This window comes from Lolium rigidum, chromosome 3, assembly GCF_022539505.1.
Source record: "Lolium rigidum isolate FL_2022 chromosome 3, APGP_CSIRO_Lrig_0.1, whole genome shotgun sequence".
Taxonomy (NCBI): Eukaryota; Viridiplantae; Streptophyta; class Magnoliopsida; order Poales; family Poaceae; genus Lolium; species Lolium rigidum.
The window spans coordinates 18,538,224-18,556,639 of record NC_061510.1 but is presented as its reverse complement, the minus strand read 5'-3'; the positions used below and the strand labels follow the sequence as shown (position 1 = coordinate 18,556,639).

Sequence of the window (18,416 nt, the reverse complement as noted above, 5' to 3'; positions counted from 1 at the left end):
CATCCACCTGCCAAATGGAATACACGGCCATGTGCCAGCCAGCAAAGTCCTACTTGTGTAACCGTGAGGATCATACCTATGAGCTGTGCCATAGCTCATTGCTTGTCCGCTGACCCAAAGGATATAGCACATGAGTTGGGAGCAATCTTGCACATGGAGGACAGATCACGGGAGATATTCCAAACCCCTCAATAATTTTCATTACAAAGAATAAATCAAATGGACAAGAAGAGATAAGACCCGGCCCAAGCCAACGGGTCCTGTCTGTCTGTCTACAGTATGCAGCCAAATCATGTCTATCTACAGATATGTATCAACGGGACGTGGGGGCAGGAAGAATGCGTGACAGGGAAAACTCTGTAGCCGTGGTGGTGTAGATGTGTTCAGTTGGTGCATTTCCATTTGGCGGTGGGGACGCAGCTGAGGTAGTGGCACCAGCTGCAGCTGTCGTTGGCGTTCGACCCCCGGAACACCATTGCCAGCCCGATCGCGAATCTGCAAAAAGAAAGGGTGTCAACGCTATCAGAGAGAGCACGCAAAGAATGGCTTCCATTCGTTCTTCGGACACGATGCGAAATTAACTTTGCCAGCTTCACCGACAGAAACATGTACAGGTTGATTGCGCGTAGCTGCTGAGGCATGGAAATATATTCTGGAAATATTATATGGCAAGTGAGTGTGGCTGTCGAGATGGTGCATGTTAGGTTGGAGTGGAAAAAAGCGACCAATACACGTTGTTTCAGAATTTAGAAGGAGGAGAAGAAGAAAGGCCAGCTACAGACTACAATGATAATCTATCTATCTGATTAATGTATAATAGAACAGCAAGGTGCATGGTGTTCTGTCTTCGCCTGTAGTTTCACATGAGACTCTTAACCCTGTCGTGAATGGAACCTGGGTGCGCAGACTGGTTGGCGCGTCAAATCTGTCTATGCACCTAACCCATCTAGTAATGTTTCTTCCCTTTTCCCCTGTCAAATTAGCACTACGGAGTAACAGCTCTGGTGTTTGTCCTAGAAGTGTTGATTATATCTGCTACAATTGGCAACAAATCGCTAAAGGTACTACAGTTCCGAGCGACTAAACGTGATGTAGGTGAACTGCTAGCATTACCGTCGTGGTTAAGAAACTGAATAATGGGATCGAAGCAGTCGGCTTACCCGGCGACGGCGAGGATGAGGGCGACGGCCATGAGCACCCACTGGTAGGCGAGGTACTTCCTGGCGGTGCAGGGGCTGCCGGCGGGGAGGCTGTAGCGCTCCATCCACCCGAAGTGCGGGCGCATGAGCAGCACGAAGCCGAGGAGGAACCCCGTGAGGAAGCCGCCGATGTGGGCGAAGTTGTTGACGTGGGGCAGGATGCCGAGCACGAGGTTGACGGCGATGACGAAGAGCAGCGTGGTCACGGCCGCCACCTTGTTGGTGTAGATGGTCCAGTTGGAGAGCAGCTCCGAGAGCATGGCGCCCAGCAGGCCGAAGAGCGCGCCCGAGGCGCCCACGGAGATGGCGTTGCGGATGAAGAGCGACGACAGCACGCTGCCGCCCAGGCCGGAGAGCAGGTAGATCGCGCCGATCCGAACTGCAATAGCCACGAGTTCAACCAGAGGTTTAGATCATCAACATCAATGCTGGAAATGTGTCTGAATTCTGAACTTAAACAGGATTTCATCATCATGTACTACTGTAATGAAGAAAACTTACTGTATCCGAACTGCTGCTCGAGGCGGAGTCCGATGAAGAGGAGGCTGAGCATGTTGGCGAGGAGGTGGAGGAGGCCGGCATGCATCCACATGCAGGTGATGAGGCGCCACCCCTGGTTCCCGTGCACCACCTTGTCCCACACCAGGGCGCCCATCTTCTCCAGCCTGCACACACATGTACAGGAACGTTCACTGTCAGGATACGTACGTCCTCTTGAGCTTATCTCATCATCAATACAGCCGACCCCACAATCATGCCGTATATGGAACTATTAGTTGTCAGGCAAAACCAGCGCATCTGCACTTGTGGTGGTAGCCCTACTTGCTCCTTTTCCAAGTGTTTTCTGACTCATCTCCCTGTTCTACCAACTACCACAACTTCGGTGCCGGATCTGAACTTTGAAAGCTCGGTTCAGACACAGTTTCCCTTTTAGCAAAGCTGATACTAGTACAGAGTTTCAGACTAATAATGTCGCCAAGGGACACAACAGAGGGGCGAGCACTAATAAGCTGTTTCCTTACAAAAGTAAAATGGATAAATCATATGCTGCAAAACGAAACCAAGTTGTGCTTGCAGAATTAATGGATGACACAACCGAGTCTATGATTCTAAGAACCAATCTCTGCTAGCTACCGCAACGAATTACTTCGCAGGCAAGCAAAGATGCCAACTACCGGTAATTTTTCCAGCAGTAAGAAAAAGATTGATCGTCACATGTTATCACGGGCGACTAATTCAGCATCAGGGATCACTATCAGGAGCACAGTGCTCCCATGTCCAAATGAAACGGCTAGAACGACATTAACCGAACGAAACCAATCAAAGAAGTGAAGGTACTCACGTGGCGGAGGATGGTCCGAGCAGCGGGTTCTGGCGGAGCGGCTGGAAGGAGAAGCGGCCTAGGAACCGCGCGACGCACTGGCCGTCGCGGGCCTTGGTCTTGGCGGGGCAGTTGTTGTAGTACATGGCGATGACGAAGACGCAGAGGTTGGCGACGAAGATGGAGGGCACCAGCCACGGCGTCCACTCGCGCTCACCCTCGTGCTGCGGGTACAGCGGCGCCGGCACCTTGCCTGGCTCCTGCTTCATCTTCGTCGACCCGCCCTTCTCCACGTCCGCCCGTGACGTCGCCATTGATCGCGTCTGAGTGCCTGTGCTACGTGTGATGATGGTGGAGCTGCCTGGTTGCTTGAACGTAGAGGAGGAAGACGAAGAGGAGGTGGTGGTGGAGGTGGAGTGTGAGGAGGACGGGGAGAGGAGTGGGAATAAATATAGCTAGAGAGCAACTTGGGTTGGGACAAGTAGGCACGGCAACGCGAGGCTGTTCGCTGGAAGGGTGTGCGCCCGCGTGCACGGCTGGCCGCCATGGCTGTAGCCGTGTATGTATGTGTATCGTGTGTCTGCAACGCGGTTTGATTGGTCTTGTTCATTTGACCAACTGCTCATGTTTTCTCTAGGATTGTTAGTTTGGTACTAGTTCTACAGTCGGTGCTACATGTGCTGAATGGACACTACTGTTGACTTGTTCGACCTGCACCAGTGCAGAACCGAGCAACAGTAACAAATTAAGCGAAATTGCTTTTATAATGGGCAAAAGCTTTGTCCCATTTATTAATGAAGAAGAAATTAAGGTTTGTTACAGAGCCAAGAAACTCTCCGGGTACAAATACAAACACTACGGGAACAAGTCAAGATGCCGACGGCCAAATGGTGAGCCGCCAGCTTTTTATCGAGGCCATCGGCACATGTCTCGAAGAAGGCAGACCATGAAGAAGGCTGTCGGCACAGGAAAGTTTGTGCCGACGGTGGCCATCGGCACAAAAAAAGGCCGTCGGCACAGGCTCGGTCAGGCCGTCGGCACAGGGGTGCTGTGACGGTGAGGTGACGCGTGCCGTTATTTTTTTTTTTTTGCCCTCTAGCCCTATGTCAAGGACAGGCCGTCGGTACAAGCCCAATTTTTTTCCCTCCACGCACCCTCCTCCACCCCCGTGGATCGCCTTTTTAAGTTTCAACTGAATGGCAGAAAACGATAAAAAATTTCCAAAAAAAATCCTTTGAGATGACCATGTGTTATGTCATCTAGTTGCAAGACAACCTTTTTTGCAAAATTGCGTCATGTATCAGTAAAATGGCATTAACTTTTGCATATTAACATCGGGGAAAAATATATAATATATCAAAATGATTGTGGAAAAAGTTACATTTGAATTCACCCGGGTTTACCCGTTTGTTATTTTTTTAGATTCTCAAAATTCTAAATAAAAATATGAAAGCATGAAGATTTTAATTTTTGAAAGAAATTCAAGATTTTTTATTTTTGTTTTAAATAATAAATTAATAATTTCATCATGCATAAAGATTATTATTACTTAATCATATATATTTAAATAATTGTTTAAAATTCAAAATTATAAAGAGTTGCGATATCACGGTGTAAATGTTAATAGGATTGATATGGTAGTATTATCAACAAGGTGCCATTTCTTTCTTGGAAGCTCATTAAGTGTAGTTAGAATTAAAAATTATCCACGTGAGATATTAACAAAATTTGATTTTTTCAGAATTCCCAAAGGGTTGTTAGTTCTATGCCAACGCCCAAGCCCGTCGGCACAAGTTGGTGTGCCGACGGCCAAATTGGTTCCCATAGTGAAAGGAATTACTCTCGCCACATTACTAATCTCAAATGTTGAGCAGCGAGAGCGCGTGCTGCCCGCCCCGGCTCGAATCCTCAGATTGACGGGTGCTCGCGGAGCTTTCTTCTATAAAGCTAAGCCAATCAGGGCTCCTGGCTCGTCTTATTTTTTTTAAATGTTGAGCACCCATCGTGCTCCATGGAGCAGACTCACTCTTAATTTTAGAAACAACAAGACTTGGCATCATAGAGACCTTGCGAAAATCCCTCACATTTCGCTTGTTCTAAATCTCCCACGATGTGAGCATGATCGATGGGAGATGCAAAGGATATCCTTCTAGTGCAATTGGTGTAGACTAAGTAACATAGGCATCCCCAATGGGCCTGCCGAAGATGGTACCCAGGGTTTACTGAAGGCCCATGACTCGAAGAATAAGAAGATTCGGAAGCCCAAGATTCTAGTAAGGAAAGCTAGAGTTGTATTAGGAAGTATAATTTGTAAATCTTGCGGGACGGGTTAGAAACCATCCCGGACTCTGTAACTTGTGTATTACGAAACCCTCGGCTTCACCTCCTATATAAGGGGGAGTCGAGGGACGAAGAGAGGATCGAATCTATTGTCAACACAACCCTAGTTCTATAATCGTCGAGTACTTTTCGGCTGAAACCTTCGAGATCTACTTGCCCTCTACAGCCAACGAAACCCTAGTCTACAATACGTAGGCATTGACGAGTTAATACCTCGTCACTAAGCTCAGCACCAATCCTTGACCATCTCGATATTGGCACAATCCAAAGTGTCCACCGAGGTAGCCAGGAGAGGATTGAGTTCGAATCGGGACGGAGTAACCGCATTTCAATAGGACGTGAGCCGCAGTTTCGGGGTCCCCTTTTTCATAATTGGCTACCTCCACAATTACGTCACCCACGATTTTGAAGTCGATTAGCCATCCCCACACGGTTTCGCAAGATGGGCCATGTAAAAAGCTTGCACTTCCGCGGAACCCAATTTTTTTACACCGCCTCCAGCGTGTAAGAGTTTATCAAGCCTTCGAATTGGGCCATATAAGTCGATGCCACCGTGTAGCCTCAATGAGTTGCACCTCCTGCACCTTTGTCCAAAGGTCCACAAACTCGGCAATGTTGTTTGTTGTGATGCCATAGTTTTTCATAATTTGGGGGATCCAGAAATCTTTAATTGATGCCCTTACTAACCATGAAGTTTTTCCTCTTGGAGATTCCGAATATGGATGGCACCATGTCATTTGGCTTTCTTCCCCCAAGCCAAGGTACATGCCAAAAGCTAGCAATGTGCCCGTCCCGATGGTGATGGTCGTAACAGGATAAAACAAGTATGTATATGCCAAGGAAGCCATGGCCACCAAAGTCTCAAAGTTCTCGTGAACTTGTTAAAGTTGATAATACCAAGCCACCTTTCTCATTTGGCCAACAAACGCTCTTACAATTAACCTTGCATTTTTCACCCGACACCTTATCCATATCCACCCAAAGAAAACTTCTCTCGAGTTTTTTAATGGTTTGCAAAGCACCGGGAGGGAGGGCATGCGGTATGATCTAGAAAATGGCTTGGGAGGTGATCACCGATTTGACAAGGGTGACCCTAACAGCAGCAGTGATGTTATTCTCGTGCGAAGGAACAAGCTTCAAGGCCACCTTGTCAATGAGAGGCCGCACGCCGACATTTTTTTAGGCTTCTACTTGTTAGAGTCCAGGCGATGTATTTTATGTGAAATTTAAACGTTGTATCGGGAAGCTTTGCATGATGTCGTTGAGATCAAGATTACAACATCTAATGGGAACGACGATGCTCTTGTGGACATTAGTGACCGGCCCCTAACGGAAGCCATCGAAAATATGAGCCAAGCTCACAAAATCCTCGATATAAGGCGCAATAAAAACAAATTAGTGCATTGTCGGCATAGTGGGAGGTTTGGATCGTTCCTACAAGGGCCCGATGGTTAATTAGGTTGAATAAGAGCGGCAAAAGCGGGCCCCCTTGATGGAGCCCCCTCCCATGCGTAAGGGTTCCCTCGACACCCCATTAAGCAACACGTAAGAGGAGGCTGTGATCAGCAAAGCCATAACCCAACTCTAATGTCTAGCGGGGAAGCCACACCGTTGCATATGGTCTTGCAAGAAGTCCAACCACACGGAGTTGAAAGCCTTACTAATATCAAGCTTGATGGGATGGTGGGTGTTTCTGTTCGGGGCGGATGCACATTTGCACCAGAAGTTGTAATGACTGAATGAATGCTTCGAGATTTGACGAATGCCCTTTGAGACTTGGGGATGAGGTTGTTCATGAAAGACACAAATGTCATTTCGGCAATAATCTTTGCATCTATTGGCTCAAACTAATTGGGCGGAAGCCCTAGAAGGCATCGGCCCTGTCTTTTTTTTTTTTTCTTTTGCCAAGACATCTCAATATTTATCCAACATTTTCGAGAACCTCGTTATCTACTCTACGGAATTGTGTCGACTGCCCCGAAAAAATGCTGTGTTTGGATGCATAGAAACTGGGCATGGAATTGGAATTGGGCTTGATTCCGCAAATTCCGCCGTTTGGGTTGCGCTCCGAATTGATCTATGGAAAGCCAATGAAATTCCAAGCCCACCCACCTCCCGTGCAAATTGATTGGAAATAATTCCGAGGGCCAGAGCTCGGAAAGGCACGGAAACAGCCCCTCGTCTCCATCCCCGCATCCCTCCCGTCTTCCTCCTTGCCTCCCTCCCCCACGCTCTCCTACCACGCTCGCCGGCAGATGGCCGCCGCCCTCGCCGGTAGGTCGCCGTGCTCGACGCTCCCCCGTCGCGCTCGCCTGCAGGTGGACGTCGTCGATGCTCCGCCCCGCTGCGCTCGCCGGCAGGTCGCCGGCGTCGACGCTCCGGCCCGCGCGCACGCCGGCAGGCAGCCCTCCCTGTCTTCCTCCACCAAGCGCCCCGGCCGCGACTCGCCGGCAGATGGCCGCTGCGCTCCGGCCCGCGCGCTCGCCGGCAGGCGACGCTCCCTCGCCGCGCTCGCCTGCAGGTGGCCGGCGTCGATGCTCCGCCCCGCTGCGCTCGCCGGCAGGTCGCCTTCGTCGACGCTTCGGCCCGCGCCGGCAGGCAGCCCTCCCCGTCACCAAGCTCCCCCGCCGTGCTCGCCGGCAGATGGCCGGCCCGCGCGCTCGCCGGCAGGGCGGCCCTCCTAGCAGCTCTGGCCCGCGCGCTCGCCGGCCGGTGGTCGTCCTTGATGCTCCGGTCCGTGCCCTCGCCAGCAGGTGGCCATCCTCCCAGCTCCATTCCAGATTCATCTCAAGTTCAACAAAATATCAGATTCCATAGTTTATACATCCAAACAAGATTTGGAATTAGTTATATCTTTTGATTTCAACAGCAGATTTCAAAGACATCCAAACAACAGAAATGAATTAGAAGCTAATTCATTTCCATCTCAGATTTGGAATCTTACTCCAATTCAATTCCATGCCAACTTTCAGTGCATCCAAACACAGCTGAAGAAGAATTGTGTCGACGGGACACTCTTGACGTCCGTAGTAGTGCATTCCCCGATCAATCATAACATGTCAGTGGGAATATTAGTTTACAGTTTCCTAATCACTAGCACCACGATAGATTAGATTAAAATTGTGTTCGTTGGATCTGTCAATGTGGTGACAGAATTCTTGCTGAAAATTTCCGGCGAATACAACTGCCGCATGTGCAATGATTAAAGCAGGCGCCTCCCACTCGGTTTACTTTAGCCTTTTTTGCCCGATACGGCCGGACACCGCAATTCGGTTGGCGCCGACACACACGGTGCGCGTATGCAGGCACGGAGCAGGTAGCTTCCTTCCTTGCTGATGAAAAAGCGAGGTACCATCGTCTTGTCAGGGTATGATACATGCGTGAAACCGACTCGTGCGTCACATCCTCTGCCTGCCTACACATGTGTGTCGCTTAATCCTGACTGGACGAGACTGTCGACGAAACCGTCAGAAACTGTTCGATGTTGGGACGAGGCAGGAACACGTCGTTGCGTCGGCATTGAGCAACCCGCTACGGACGAGCCATTTGCTAGCAAGAAAGCGGCCGCGCTGGATGCCGGACTGGCCGTGTCAGCGGTGCCACGCGTTTTTCGTGTGCTTTCTCGCCTGGCCGAGTTGCCATTTGGCCATTTGGGAGGGACGAAAGCAAGGTATACTACGGGTGGAGGATTGGTGTACATGGGCACGAGAACATATCTAGAGCTCCTTTGAATCCTAGAATAGGAAAATCATATAAATAGAAAAAAAGTATAAGATTAGTATGTTAATCCTACTTAAATTCTGCGAGAATATGAAGTATGTTTGGTTATTGTAAAGAAAAATTTCATGAGGAATGATCTGATGTTATTTCTATAGAATTTACACTATAAGATTTCTTTAGATTACTTTCTATACGACATGTTTCTATGAATCAAATAATCTATGTAGAAAATTTCCCACAGAATTCTAATCCTACATAATTTTCATACGAATCCTATAAATTAAAGGAGAACTAGTGATATCTTCCTTACTTGCTATTATTATTCTTTAAATATTAAACAGTAACTTCAAAACGAAAATAAACTTATGGGTGTTCACAAGATGTGTATTTACATTGCCCATAATTTGCATAACCAAATTCGAAATACCTTAGAGAAATAAAAAAGGGAGAAATCCAACGTAAATAGTGTCACATAAAGACAAACACAAAATGACACTATTCCCATATCCATTTGTATTTTTTGTTTCTCTTTGTGCATTTCAAATTTGGTTCTGGAAATTATAGGGAAAGTAAACACACATCTTGTGAACACGCACTAATTTTTAAATTTGCGTACATCTACAAAATTGAATTTTATGAAGTGGTATTATTGTATCATGTGAGGCTGATATCACTGAATATTTTTCCACATGGGCGTCGCTGATCCTATTTTTTATGAGAAAATGAAAAATCATATTTTTGAGTTTCAAAAATTTCTAAAAAAACAAACTATTAACTAATAGTAATGTGTGTGTATCTGATTATCGCATTTTCAAATCTCCAGAAAATATCATATTGCACATTTTTTTTGGATATAACATTGGCAAAGTTCTAAATTGTTTTCATTTTTTAAAGAAACTTGGTAACACTCTCCGTTTTCATGAATAAGGCCTATAAAATTAGCCCAAAGTCAATGCCACCTGAATTCGACCATTGTTTTAGACAAAAGAAAATTATACTTCCGAGTTTCAAAATTTTCTAAAGAAACAAACAAACTGTTATTTGAAGTAATGTGTGTTTTCAGGATAAATGCGCACACGAGATTATCACAAATCTCAGATCTCCAGAAAATATGATATTTGTAATTTTTCTGTAGCCCGGAATAAAAAAACAATTACGCATTTCAATTTTATAAACTTGCGTGATAAATCAATGACAAAGTTCTGAATGGTTTCCATTTTTAAAGAAAAACTTGGTAATACTAGGATTTTTGAAATTTCTTTGGTATAGGCGTGCCAAAAGAACTTTTCGGGTATACTACTCCAGCTAGCAGTGGTACGTGGTATGGAGCTGTGGCCGTGGCTTGCGCCCGGCGCTCATTTCACTGTCGACATGGGCGCGCCGTTCCGTTGTCGTCGGTTCGGCTTCGGCCGGGTGCTGGGTTGGTTGGCCGCCGCTCGGCAGATTCGATTCTCGATCAGTGCAGCATCTAGCTGAGTGTGATTGGGCTGGCCTAATCACCTCCTTCTGTCGCGAGCTAGGCTGCACTGCTTTTTTGGGCTGGTGATTGAGTGCGTCAGGCTCTATTATTTCGGCTTCGTTGAAGTTAATCACTCGCGTGACGCTACTGGTTTTGGAGTGCTTGAGCAACGTTTCTCCGTGATCGACGATGCAGCGGCGCCAGCTATAGCTGCCCAAGTTAGCTACCTCTGTCCTCTGTCATGGCGCGCCTCGGCTGGCTCAGAACGGCGCACGAGAAGCTGCCTGAAATGCTTCCTTTTGTGATGGTTTATGGGCAGCGTATGATTGGTCTGATTAATTGGAGTATCCACACATGTGCATGACAGGCACATCATGTTCGACAGCCGTTATAACAAACTGAATAGAAACGGAAAGACCTACCTGACCATTCATTCCTGTGGTCCGTGATACTGGATTGAGATTATTATTGTTGCATAATAGGAGTTGCGCCTCTCTTTTTTTTTTAAAAAAAAATATCAGGTTACATATAATTATCAAAGAATTTATCACAGTAAACATCCTTACTGCTGTTATGACCGGCCTGGTCTACAGCCGGAGGGGGCCCATTGGCCCAACCGGCCAAGCTTAGTTAGGGGCTTAGCCCAGTTAGCAGATTAGGGTTTCGCAAGTTCTATTATATATACAAGTTGTAATAGACTAAATCAATGAAGCAATAATCAGATATCATTATTGCCGACTCCCAGAGGAGTCGGCCTTCTCTCGTCCGCGCTGCCCAAACCCTAGCCGCCGCCTTCCGCGTGCTCGCGACGGCGCCTGCCGCGCCGGCGCCGCCTTCCTCCCTCTCGCTCTCAGCACTTCCACCCCTACAATCTACGCCCTCGCCCCGGTAGAACCCTAGTTCCTACCAATTTGGTATCAGAGACCTCTACGATCATGTCTTCGAGCCAGCCCACCACCACCACCGCCGCCGCCTCCGAGACGCCGCCGGCCTCCTCCGCCGCCGCGCAACTGCCGCCGCCCTCCACGGGCGCCGCAGCGCCCCGGCGGATGTCGCCGGCGCCGCCCCTCCTCTCGCGAGCAAGAGCCGCCGACGGCCATCCGCGACCTCGCCACCGCCGTCCGGGGCATCCGCCCGTACCTCATCCGGTACGCGGGGATGACTACGCCGGTCCTGTCGCCACCCCTCGCCGCATACCCGGCCGCGCCGACAGCCCTTCCCGGCCAGGGAGCGCCCGCTCCGCCCCCGGCCTCACCGCCGCCGCCACCGTGGGCGTCCTGGCCGCCGACCCCAAGCCCGGCCCCCGCCTCGCTGCCCCAGGGGGTGCCCATCCAGCGGGTCCAGTTCCCGCCATCGCCCTCCCGACTCCCGGCGTGGGTGACCGCGACGGAGCCTCCGCCGATCCACTCGGCCGCACCGGCGCCATCCCCCGTCTACACCACCGCCGGGGACCCCCCGCGCCCGTCCTTCCCGGACCCACCGCCCGCCCGCTTCGCCGAGCCGTCCGCTGGTCGCGCGGAGTACCCCGCCCAGGGCGCCACCGGCCTCGCTCCCCCACGCTACGCCAAGCTGGAATTCGCCACATACGACGGCGTCGAGGACCCCCTCAACTGGCTCAACCAGTGCGAGCAGTTCTTCCGGGGACGGCGTACCCGGCTTCGGACCGGACGTGGCTCGCCTTGTACCACCTCCGCGGCGCCGCCCGGACGTGGTACTACTCCCTGGAGCAGGACGAGGGTGGCATGCCTCCATGGGACCGGTTCCGTGAGCTCTGCCTTCTCCGCTTCGGCCCTCCAGTCCGCGGCAGCCGCTTGGTGGAACTTGGGTGTTTGGCGTTCACCACCACGGTGCAGGACTTCGCCGACCGCTTCCAGGCCCTCGCATGCCATGCGCCCGGCGTGACGGGCCAACAGCGCGCCGAGCTCTTCATTGGCGGCCTCCCGGACCATATCCGCGTGGATGTCGAGCTACAGGCCCCGCGGGACCTCCAGACGGCGATGCACTACGCGCGCGCTTATGAGCGTCGCGCCCAGGCGGTTCAGCAGACGCCCCTGGCCCGCGGCACCCGCGCCGCCCGACCTCCTCCTCCGGCCGCGGCCGCCACCCGCCCCGCCCCCACCTCGGACCCACCGGCCCCGCCCCGCAGGCTACACGCACGTTCCGCCGCCTCACCCCGGCGGAGCATCTCGAACGCCGCCGCCTGGGACTCTGCTTCAACTGCGACGACCCATACACGCCCGGTCACGTGTGCCCTCGCCTCTTCTACCTGGAGACCGTCGACGTAGAGGAGGGTGCCCCGATGACCGGGCCGGTTGCCGCGGCATCCGAGATGGCCGGGCCGACCGACGCAGCTGCCACGGCCTTCGTCGTGTCCCTCCACGCGCTCGACGGCATCCGCCACGAGCGGACGATGCTGCTTCCGGTCACTATCCAGGGCGAGCCTCTGGTGGCGCTACTGGACACGGGGTCTACGCATAATTTCCTCCCCGCCGCCACTATGCGCCGCCTCGCGCTACAGCCGACCGGTGGGGATAACCTCCGCGTGACCGTGGCCAACGGTGACCGCCTCCACTGCCATGGGGTGGTCCAGCACGTCCCCCTTACCATCGGCGACGAGCACTTCGTCATCACGTGCGCCGACATCGACTTGGGCTGCTTCGACTTCATCCTTGGCGTCGAGTTTCTGCGGACGCTCGGACCCATCCTCTGGGACTTCGACGCCCTGACGATGACCTTCTGGCGCCAGGGACGCCACATTCGCTGGGAGGGTCTCGGGGGCACATCTCCCGCGCCGCAGCTCTAGCTAGTCTCTGGGGCCGACGACTCCGACCACCCCCTCCTGACGCACCTCCCCGCAAGCAGCACGGCGACATCTTCGAGGAGCCGCAGGGCCTTCCGCCCCCACGAGCATGTGACCATCGCATACACTTGCTCCCGGGGTCGGCGCCGGTGGCGGTGCGCCCATACCGCTACCCCCAGCCTGCGAAGGACGAGCTGGAGCGCCAGTGCGCGCTCATGTTGGCGGCGGGCATCATCAGGATCTCCACGTCCCCGTTCTCCGCGCCGGTGCTCTTGGTGCGCAAGTCGGATGGCACGTGGCGCTTCTGCATCGACTACCGCGCCCTCAACGCCCTCACGCTCAAGGACAAGTTCCCGATCCCGGTGGTTGACGAGCTGTTTGACGAGCTCCACGGCGCGAGGTTCTTCACCAAGCTCGACCTCCGCTCAGGCTATCATCAGGTGCGCATGCACCGGAGGACATCGCCAAGACGGCGTTCCGGACACACCATGGCCACTTCGAGTTCGTGGTGATGCCTTTCGGCCTCACCAACGCGCCCGCGACCTTCCGAGCCCCGATGAATGATGTCCTTCGCCCATACTTACGTCGTTTTGTGCTGGTTTTTTTCGATGATATCTTGATCTACAGCGCATCATGGGCGGAGCACCTGCAGCATGTCGCCATCGTCTTCAACGAGCTTCGAGCGCATCGACTTCACCTCAAGCGCTCGAAGTGCTCGTTTGCGACGACCTCGGTGGCCTATCTCGGTCACGTCATCTCCGCCGACGGGGTGGCGATGGATGCGGACAAGGTGGCGGCGGTCGCCGCTTGGCCGACGCCGCGTTCACCACGCGCCCTCCGCGGGTTCCTGGGCCTCGCCGGCTACTACCGGAAGTTCATCCGGGATTTTGGCCTCATAGCCTCGCCGCTCACGCGCCTGCTGCGGCACGAGGCCTTCGCTTGGGACGACGAGGCTACCGCTGCCTTCGAGGCCCTCAAGGGGGCCCTGACGACGGGCCCCGTTCTCCAGATGCCGGACTTCGACATGCCGTTCATCGTCGACTGCGACGCCTCCGGGGCGGGGTTCGGTGCCGTCCTTCACCAGGGTGACGGGCCGCTCGCCTACTTCAGCCGGCCATTTGCTGCACGCCACCTCAAGCTTGCGGCGTACGAGCAGGAACTCATTGGCTTGGTCCAGGCCGTCCGCCACTGGCGCCCCTACCTATGGGGGCGCTCGTTCCGCGTACGTACGGACCACTACAGCCTTAAGTTCCTCTTGGACCGGGCGGCTGTCGACGGTGCCCCAGCACCAGTGGATCAGCAAGCTGTTTGGCTTCGACTTCACGGTGGAGTATCGTCCAGGGCGCCTCAACACGGTGGCCGACGCCTTGTCCCGCCGCGACGCCGATCCCGACGCCACTGAGGGAGACTCGGACGGACGCCTGCTCTGCATCCGCTCGGGGCCCTCCTTCGCCCTCTTCGACCGCATCCGCCAGGCAATGGTGTCCGCGCCGGATGCCCAGCTTCTGCGGCAGCAGCTCGACGCGGGTGAGCTGGACGATCCTTGGCGCGTCACCGACGGCCTTCTCCTCCACGGGCGCCGCGTGTTCGTCCCCGACCATGATGACCTCCGCCATCAGGTGCTGCTCTTGGCGCACTCCGCCGGTCATGAGGGTGTCCAGAAGACCCTCCACCATCTTCGCGCGGACTTCTACATCCCTAGCGATCGGGCCATGGTCCAGGATTGGGTGCGTACGTGTGAGACGTGCCAGCGCAACAAGACGGAGACTTTGCGCCCAGCTGGTGTCTTGCAGCCGCTTGACGTTCCTTCGCAGGTGTGGGCCGACATCTCCATGGACTTCATCGAGGGCCTTCCGAGGGTGGGTGGCAAGTCTGTCATCCTCACGGTGGTTGACCGCTTCTCCAAGTACGCCCACTTCATCGCGCTTGGCCATCCCTACACGGCGGCGTCTGTGGCCTGCGCCTTCTTCGACGGTATCGTCCGCCTACACGGGTTTCCCTCGTCCATCGTCTGTGATCGAGATCCGGTGTTCACGGGACACGTGTGGCGGGACCTCTTCCGCATGGCTGGGGTCCAACTCCGCTTCAGCACGGCGTTCCATCCTCAGACGGACGGCCAGTCCGAGGTGGTCAATAAGGTGATCGCCATGTATTTGCGCTGTGTTACAGGTGATCGTCCTCGCGCTTGGGTGGATTGGTTTGCATGGGCGGAGTATCGCTACAACACCTCCTACCACTCCGCCCTGCGTGCTACGCCATTCGAGGTGGTCTACGGTCGGCCACCACCACCTATCCTACCGGTGGATCCAGCCGACGGCCGCGGACGGAGGCAGGCCGGCGAGCTCATCCGCGGCCGCGACGAGGTGCCGGCCGAGGTGCGGCGGCGTCTTGTCCAAGCTCAACAGGTCGCCAAGCACTACTATGACGGGCGACATCGTGAGGTTGAGTACGCGGTGGGTGATCGGGTGTGGCTTCGCTCGTTGCACCGCTCTCATCGATCCCTCGACCCGCGTGCCAAGCGTAAACTTGGTCCGCGCTATGCGGGGCTCTTCATCATCGTCGAGCGGATTGGGACCATGGCGTACGGGCTTCGGCTTGCCGGAGGGGGCCCGCATTCACGACGTATTCCACGTGGGCCTCGTCGAAGCCCTATCGCGGTGCCCCGCCGGTGGCCACTCCACCACTTCCGCCGACGGCCGAGGGTCGTCCGCTGCCCGGTCCGGCCAAGGTGCTCCGCGCTCAACTACGTCGTGATGTTTGGCACTTGTTGGTGCAAGGTGGGAGGGCCTTTCCGAGGAGGAGGCGACTTGGGAGCGCCGCGAGGAGTTCCAAGCAGCATTACCCGGACTACCAGCTCGAGGACGAGCCGTTTGCGCAGGCGGGGAGAGATGTTATGACCGGCCTGGTCTACCGCCGGAGGGGGCCCATTGGCCCAACCGGCCAAGCTTAGTTAGGGGCTTAGCCCAGTTAGCAGATTAGGGTTTCGCAAGTTCTCTTATATATACAAGTTGTAATAGACTAAATCAATGAAGCAATAATCAGATATCATTATTGCCGACTCCCAGAGGAGTCGGCCTTCTCTTGACCGCGCCGCCCAAACCCTAGCCGCCGCCTTCCGCGTGCTCGCGACGGCGCCCTGCCGCCGGCGCCGCCTTCCTCCCTCTCGCTCTCAGCACTTCCACCCCTACAATCTACGCCCTCGCCCCGGTAGAACCCTAGTTCCTACCAACTGTTGTTCTGACAAGATGGCCCCACATGCCACGCTCTTCTCAAGTTGCTCAGATGCCACGTCGTAAAATAGCACAAAATAAAAATTATAGAAATCATTTTAAATCCAAACTTCACCGCTAGGTGCCACGTTGTGATAGGTGCTGCTTTTGCTTCTAAAATGTAACATTGCAAAGTTTACGATTTATAATTTTTTATAGAAATTTCTTTAAAACAACGTAACTTGTGTTTTAGCTCAAACACCATCGGAACTCTTTCTAAAATACAAAATAAACGTAAATATAGAATTTGGGTTTGTCACATGCGACGCTTTTGTCGCTCAGTGCATAGATAACTGCCGCATGACCTGCGCCACAGCACTTACTAATAGGGGTGTAAACGGATAGGATAATTTATGTGCCGAAAATTTAATTAGGATAATCCGAAAGTTTTAAGCCGGATAACTCGATTTTGAGTCAAGAGCCAAGGTCAATCTCACAAAGTTAGTAGTTATTGAGTTACCGAATTCATTTGGCGGGCATGTTTAGCTCCAAATTCTATCAATGCTTGAGTTTTAGCATAAATTATATCTTTTTTTTCTTTACTACATAAGATTAAAAGTTCAAATCGCTCTCAAGATTTTCAAAAACTATATCTATCTACCGATGAGAGCATACATCTGAATATTTTTGTTTTCGTCCGAGTCCGCCCCATTTCCGATTCGAATCCGCATTCCGGTATATCCGCATCCAAATCCGAACGCGGTCAATATCCGCTCCGGTCCGAATCCGAGAAAAATATGTGGTAAAAGATATGGTATAAACGAAATCCGATCCGATCCGTTTTACACCCCTACTTACTAATTTGCCGGCAGTGTGTAGGCTAGCATGGCTTACAAGTGTGTCAAGGGTACGCGGTACAAGCGGCATATACACTTCTCCGTTGATATCGATGATTGGAAGGCATTTTGATATGCCAAATTATTTAATTTTGGCAATTTAGGATAAAAATTATTTTCATTGAAGATATCAATTGGAGGTACACCTCACAATTAGGACCACAAACAGTACAACTATTATTTATTCAACATTAAATTTCACGACACAAACACACACATAAGTCTCACCTAAAGATATCGAAAAGTTTGTGACTTCAATTCTCATTTTTTTGAGATAATACTTTCAATTCTCACACTGCCATAACTTAGTTTAAATTGAGTTTAGTACGCTGAGACTCCAAAGTTAATGGAACAGAGGTTTCGCCCGGCCCAAAACGCGTTCGGAAACATTCAAAGAAAAGAAACACATGAACATACAATTGGGCTGGGCTCTACTCCCATTAAGCTTCCCTAGCTTGCTAAAAAAAATTATTATTGAGTAACAGGGCTAGCTGTTGATAGGTTCTTGGTAGTAGCAGCTCTTTTTTAAACTTCAGGCAACTTTATTGAATAAAAATGCGGTCAAGACGGTCATCAACTACTGCACTAATTAGAAAAATGGGAGGATCATGAAACCAAAACAACCCTGACTAGCACCGTAGCGAGCAAGTGCGTGTGTAGCTCCGTTGGCCTCTAGCAAACAATGTTGGCGAAGCTAGTAGCTACCGGCAGTCACCGACGATCACCGCACCCGTTCCTCTGTAGTCCTAGGGATTAAGTACAGCATCCAGAACCTTCATAGATTCAGACTCCACTGTGAGGGATTAGCACCCGGCCTGTTCTACAAGCTTTAGACCGCCAAGTAAAGTCATGGCTTCCGTAGATGCAACATGTATTTTGTGTGCATTCGAGTCAGAGCACGCAGCAACAAAGTTGCCTCCAGAATCTCTGACAATAGTGAATAGCCCCCATCGCTCCCTGCCTGGTTTCCGGCAAGAAGGACGCGTCAACATTTAGTTTCAGAAGCCATCCAGCAGCCTGTCAGCTTCAAACAATTTGCTAATATAGCTTTGATATTTTTCACACTCATTTCCGTTGAAAGCACTGGTTCTTTGTTTTCAGTTTGCCTCCTTGACCACCAGATGTACCAGCTAGCCACCATAACTGTAGCTGTCACATTTTGCACCTCATAGTCCACTCCACCTGGTTTGGCCGAAATGCCGAATAGTGTAGTTCCTCTAGAATCACTGACCCTGATCTGTCCATGTCAATAGCTGACTTGACACAATCTAGTAATCCAAACCTTGCCGTATCTCTTGAATTCTCTGGCACCTCATGAGCAGTGCTCACAGTACAGGTACACACTGGGCAGTTAACTGAAATTCTGATATGCGTGTTTGTCAAAGTGCACAAACACGGAACGATCCCATGCCAGTGAAGATTCGAATCTTCCGCGGCACATTGGTTTCGAAATTTTCTTCCAAACTTCGTGG

The 18,416-nt window shown here is 52.1% G+C and overlaps 1 protein-coding gene across 1 annotated transcript; it reads right to left on the bottom strand.

Annotated features, from left to right (window-relative positions):
- Window positions 1-362: 362 nt before the first annotated feature.
- LOC124694908 (RHOMBOID-like protein 2) lies at window positions 363-2,866 on the bottom strand. Its single transcript, XM_047227833.1, has 4 exons — window positions 2,542-2,866; window positions 1,701-1,864; window positions 1,161-1,578; window positions 363-495 (listed from the first exon to the last, which is right to left on the bottom strand). The coding sequence occupies exons 1-4, from the start codon at window positions 2,832-2,834 to the stop codon at window positions 384-386; spliced, it is 987 nt and encodes a 328-aa protein (XP_047083789.1). The 5' UTR covers window positions 2,835-2,866; the 3' UTR covers window positions 363-383.
- Between the last annotated feature and the right edge of the window lie 15,550 nt (window positions 2,867-18,416).

Excerpts from the sequence above, each read along its gene's own strand:
- LOC124694908 (XM_047227833.1), bottom strand. The coding sequence starts at position 2,834 with ATGGCGACGTCACGGGCGGACGTGGAGAAGGGCGGGTCGACGAAGATG. Across the intron at positions 1,865-2,541 it reads CTCGGACCATCCTCCGCCAC|GCTGGAGAAGATGGGCGCCC; the intron begins GTGAGTACCTTC and ends ATGTGTGTGCAG. Across the intron at positions 1,579-1,700 it reads CGAGCAGCAGTTCGGATACA|TTCGGATCGGCGCGATCTAC; the intron begins GTAAGTTTTCTT and ends TGGCTATTGCAG.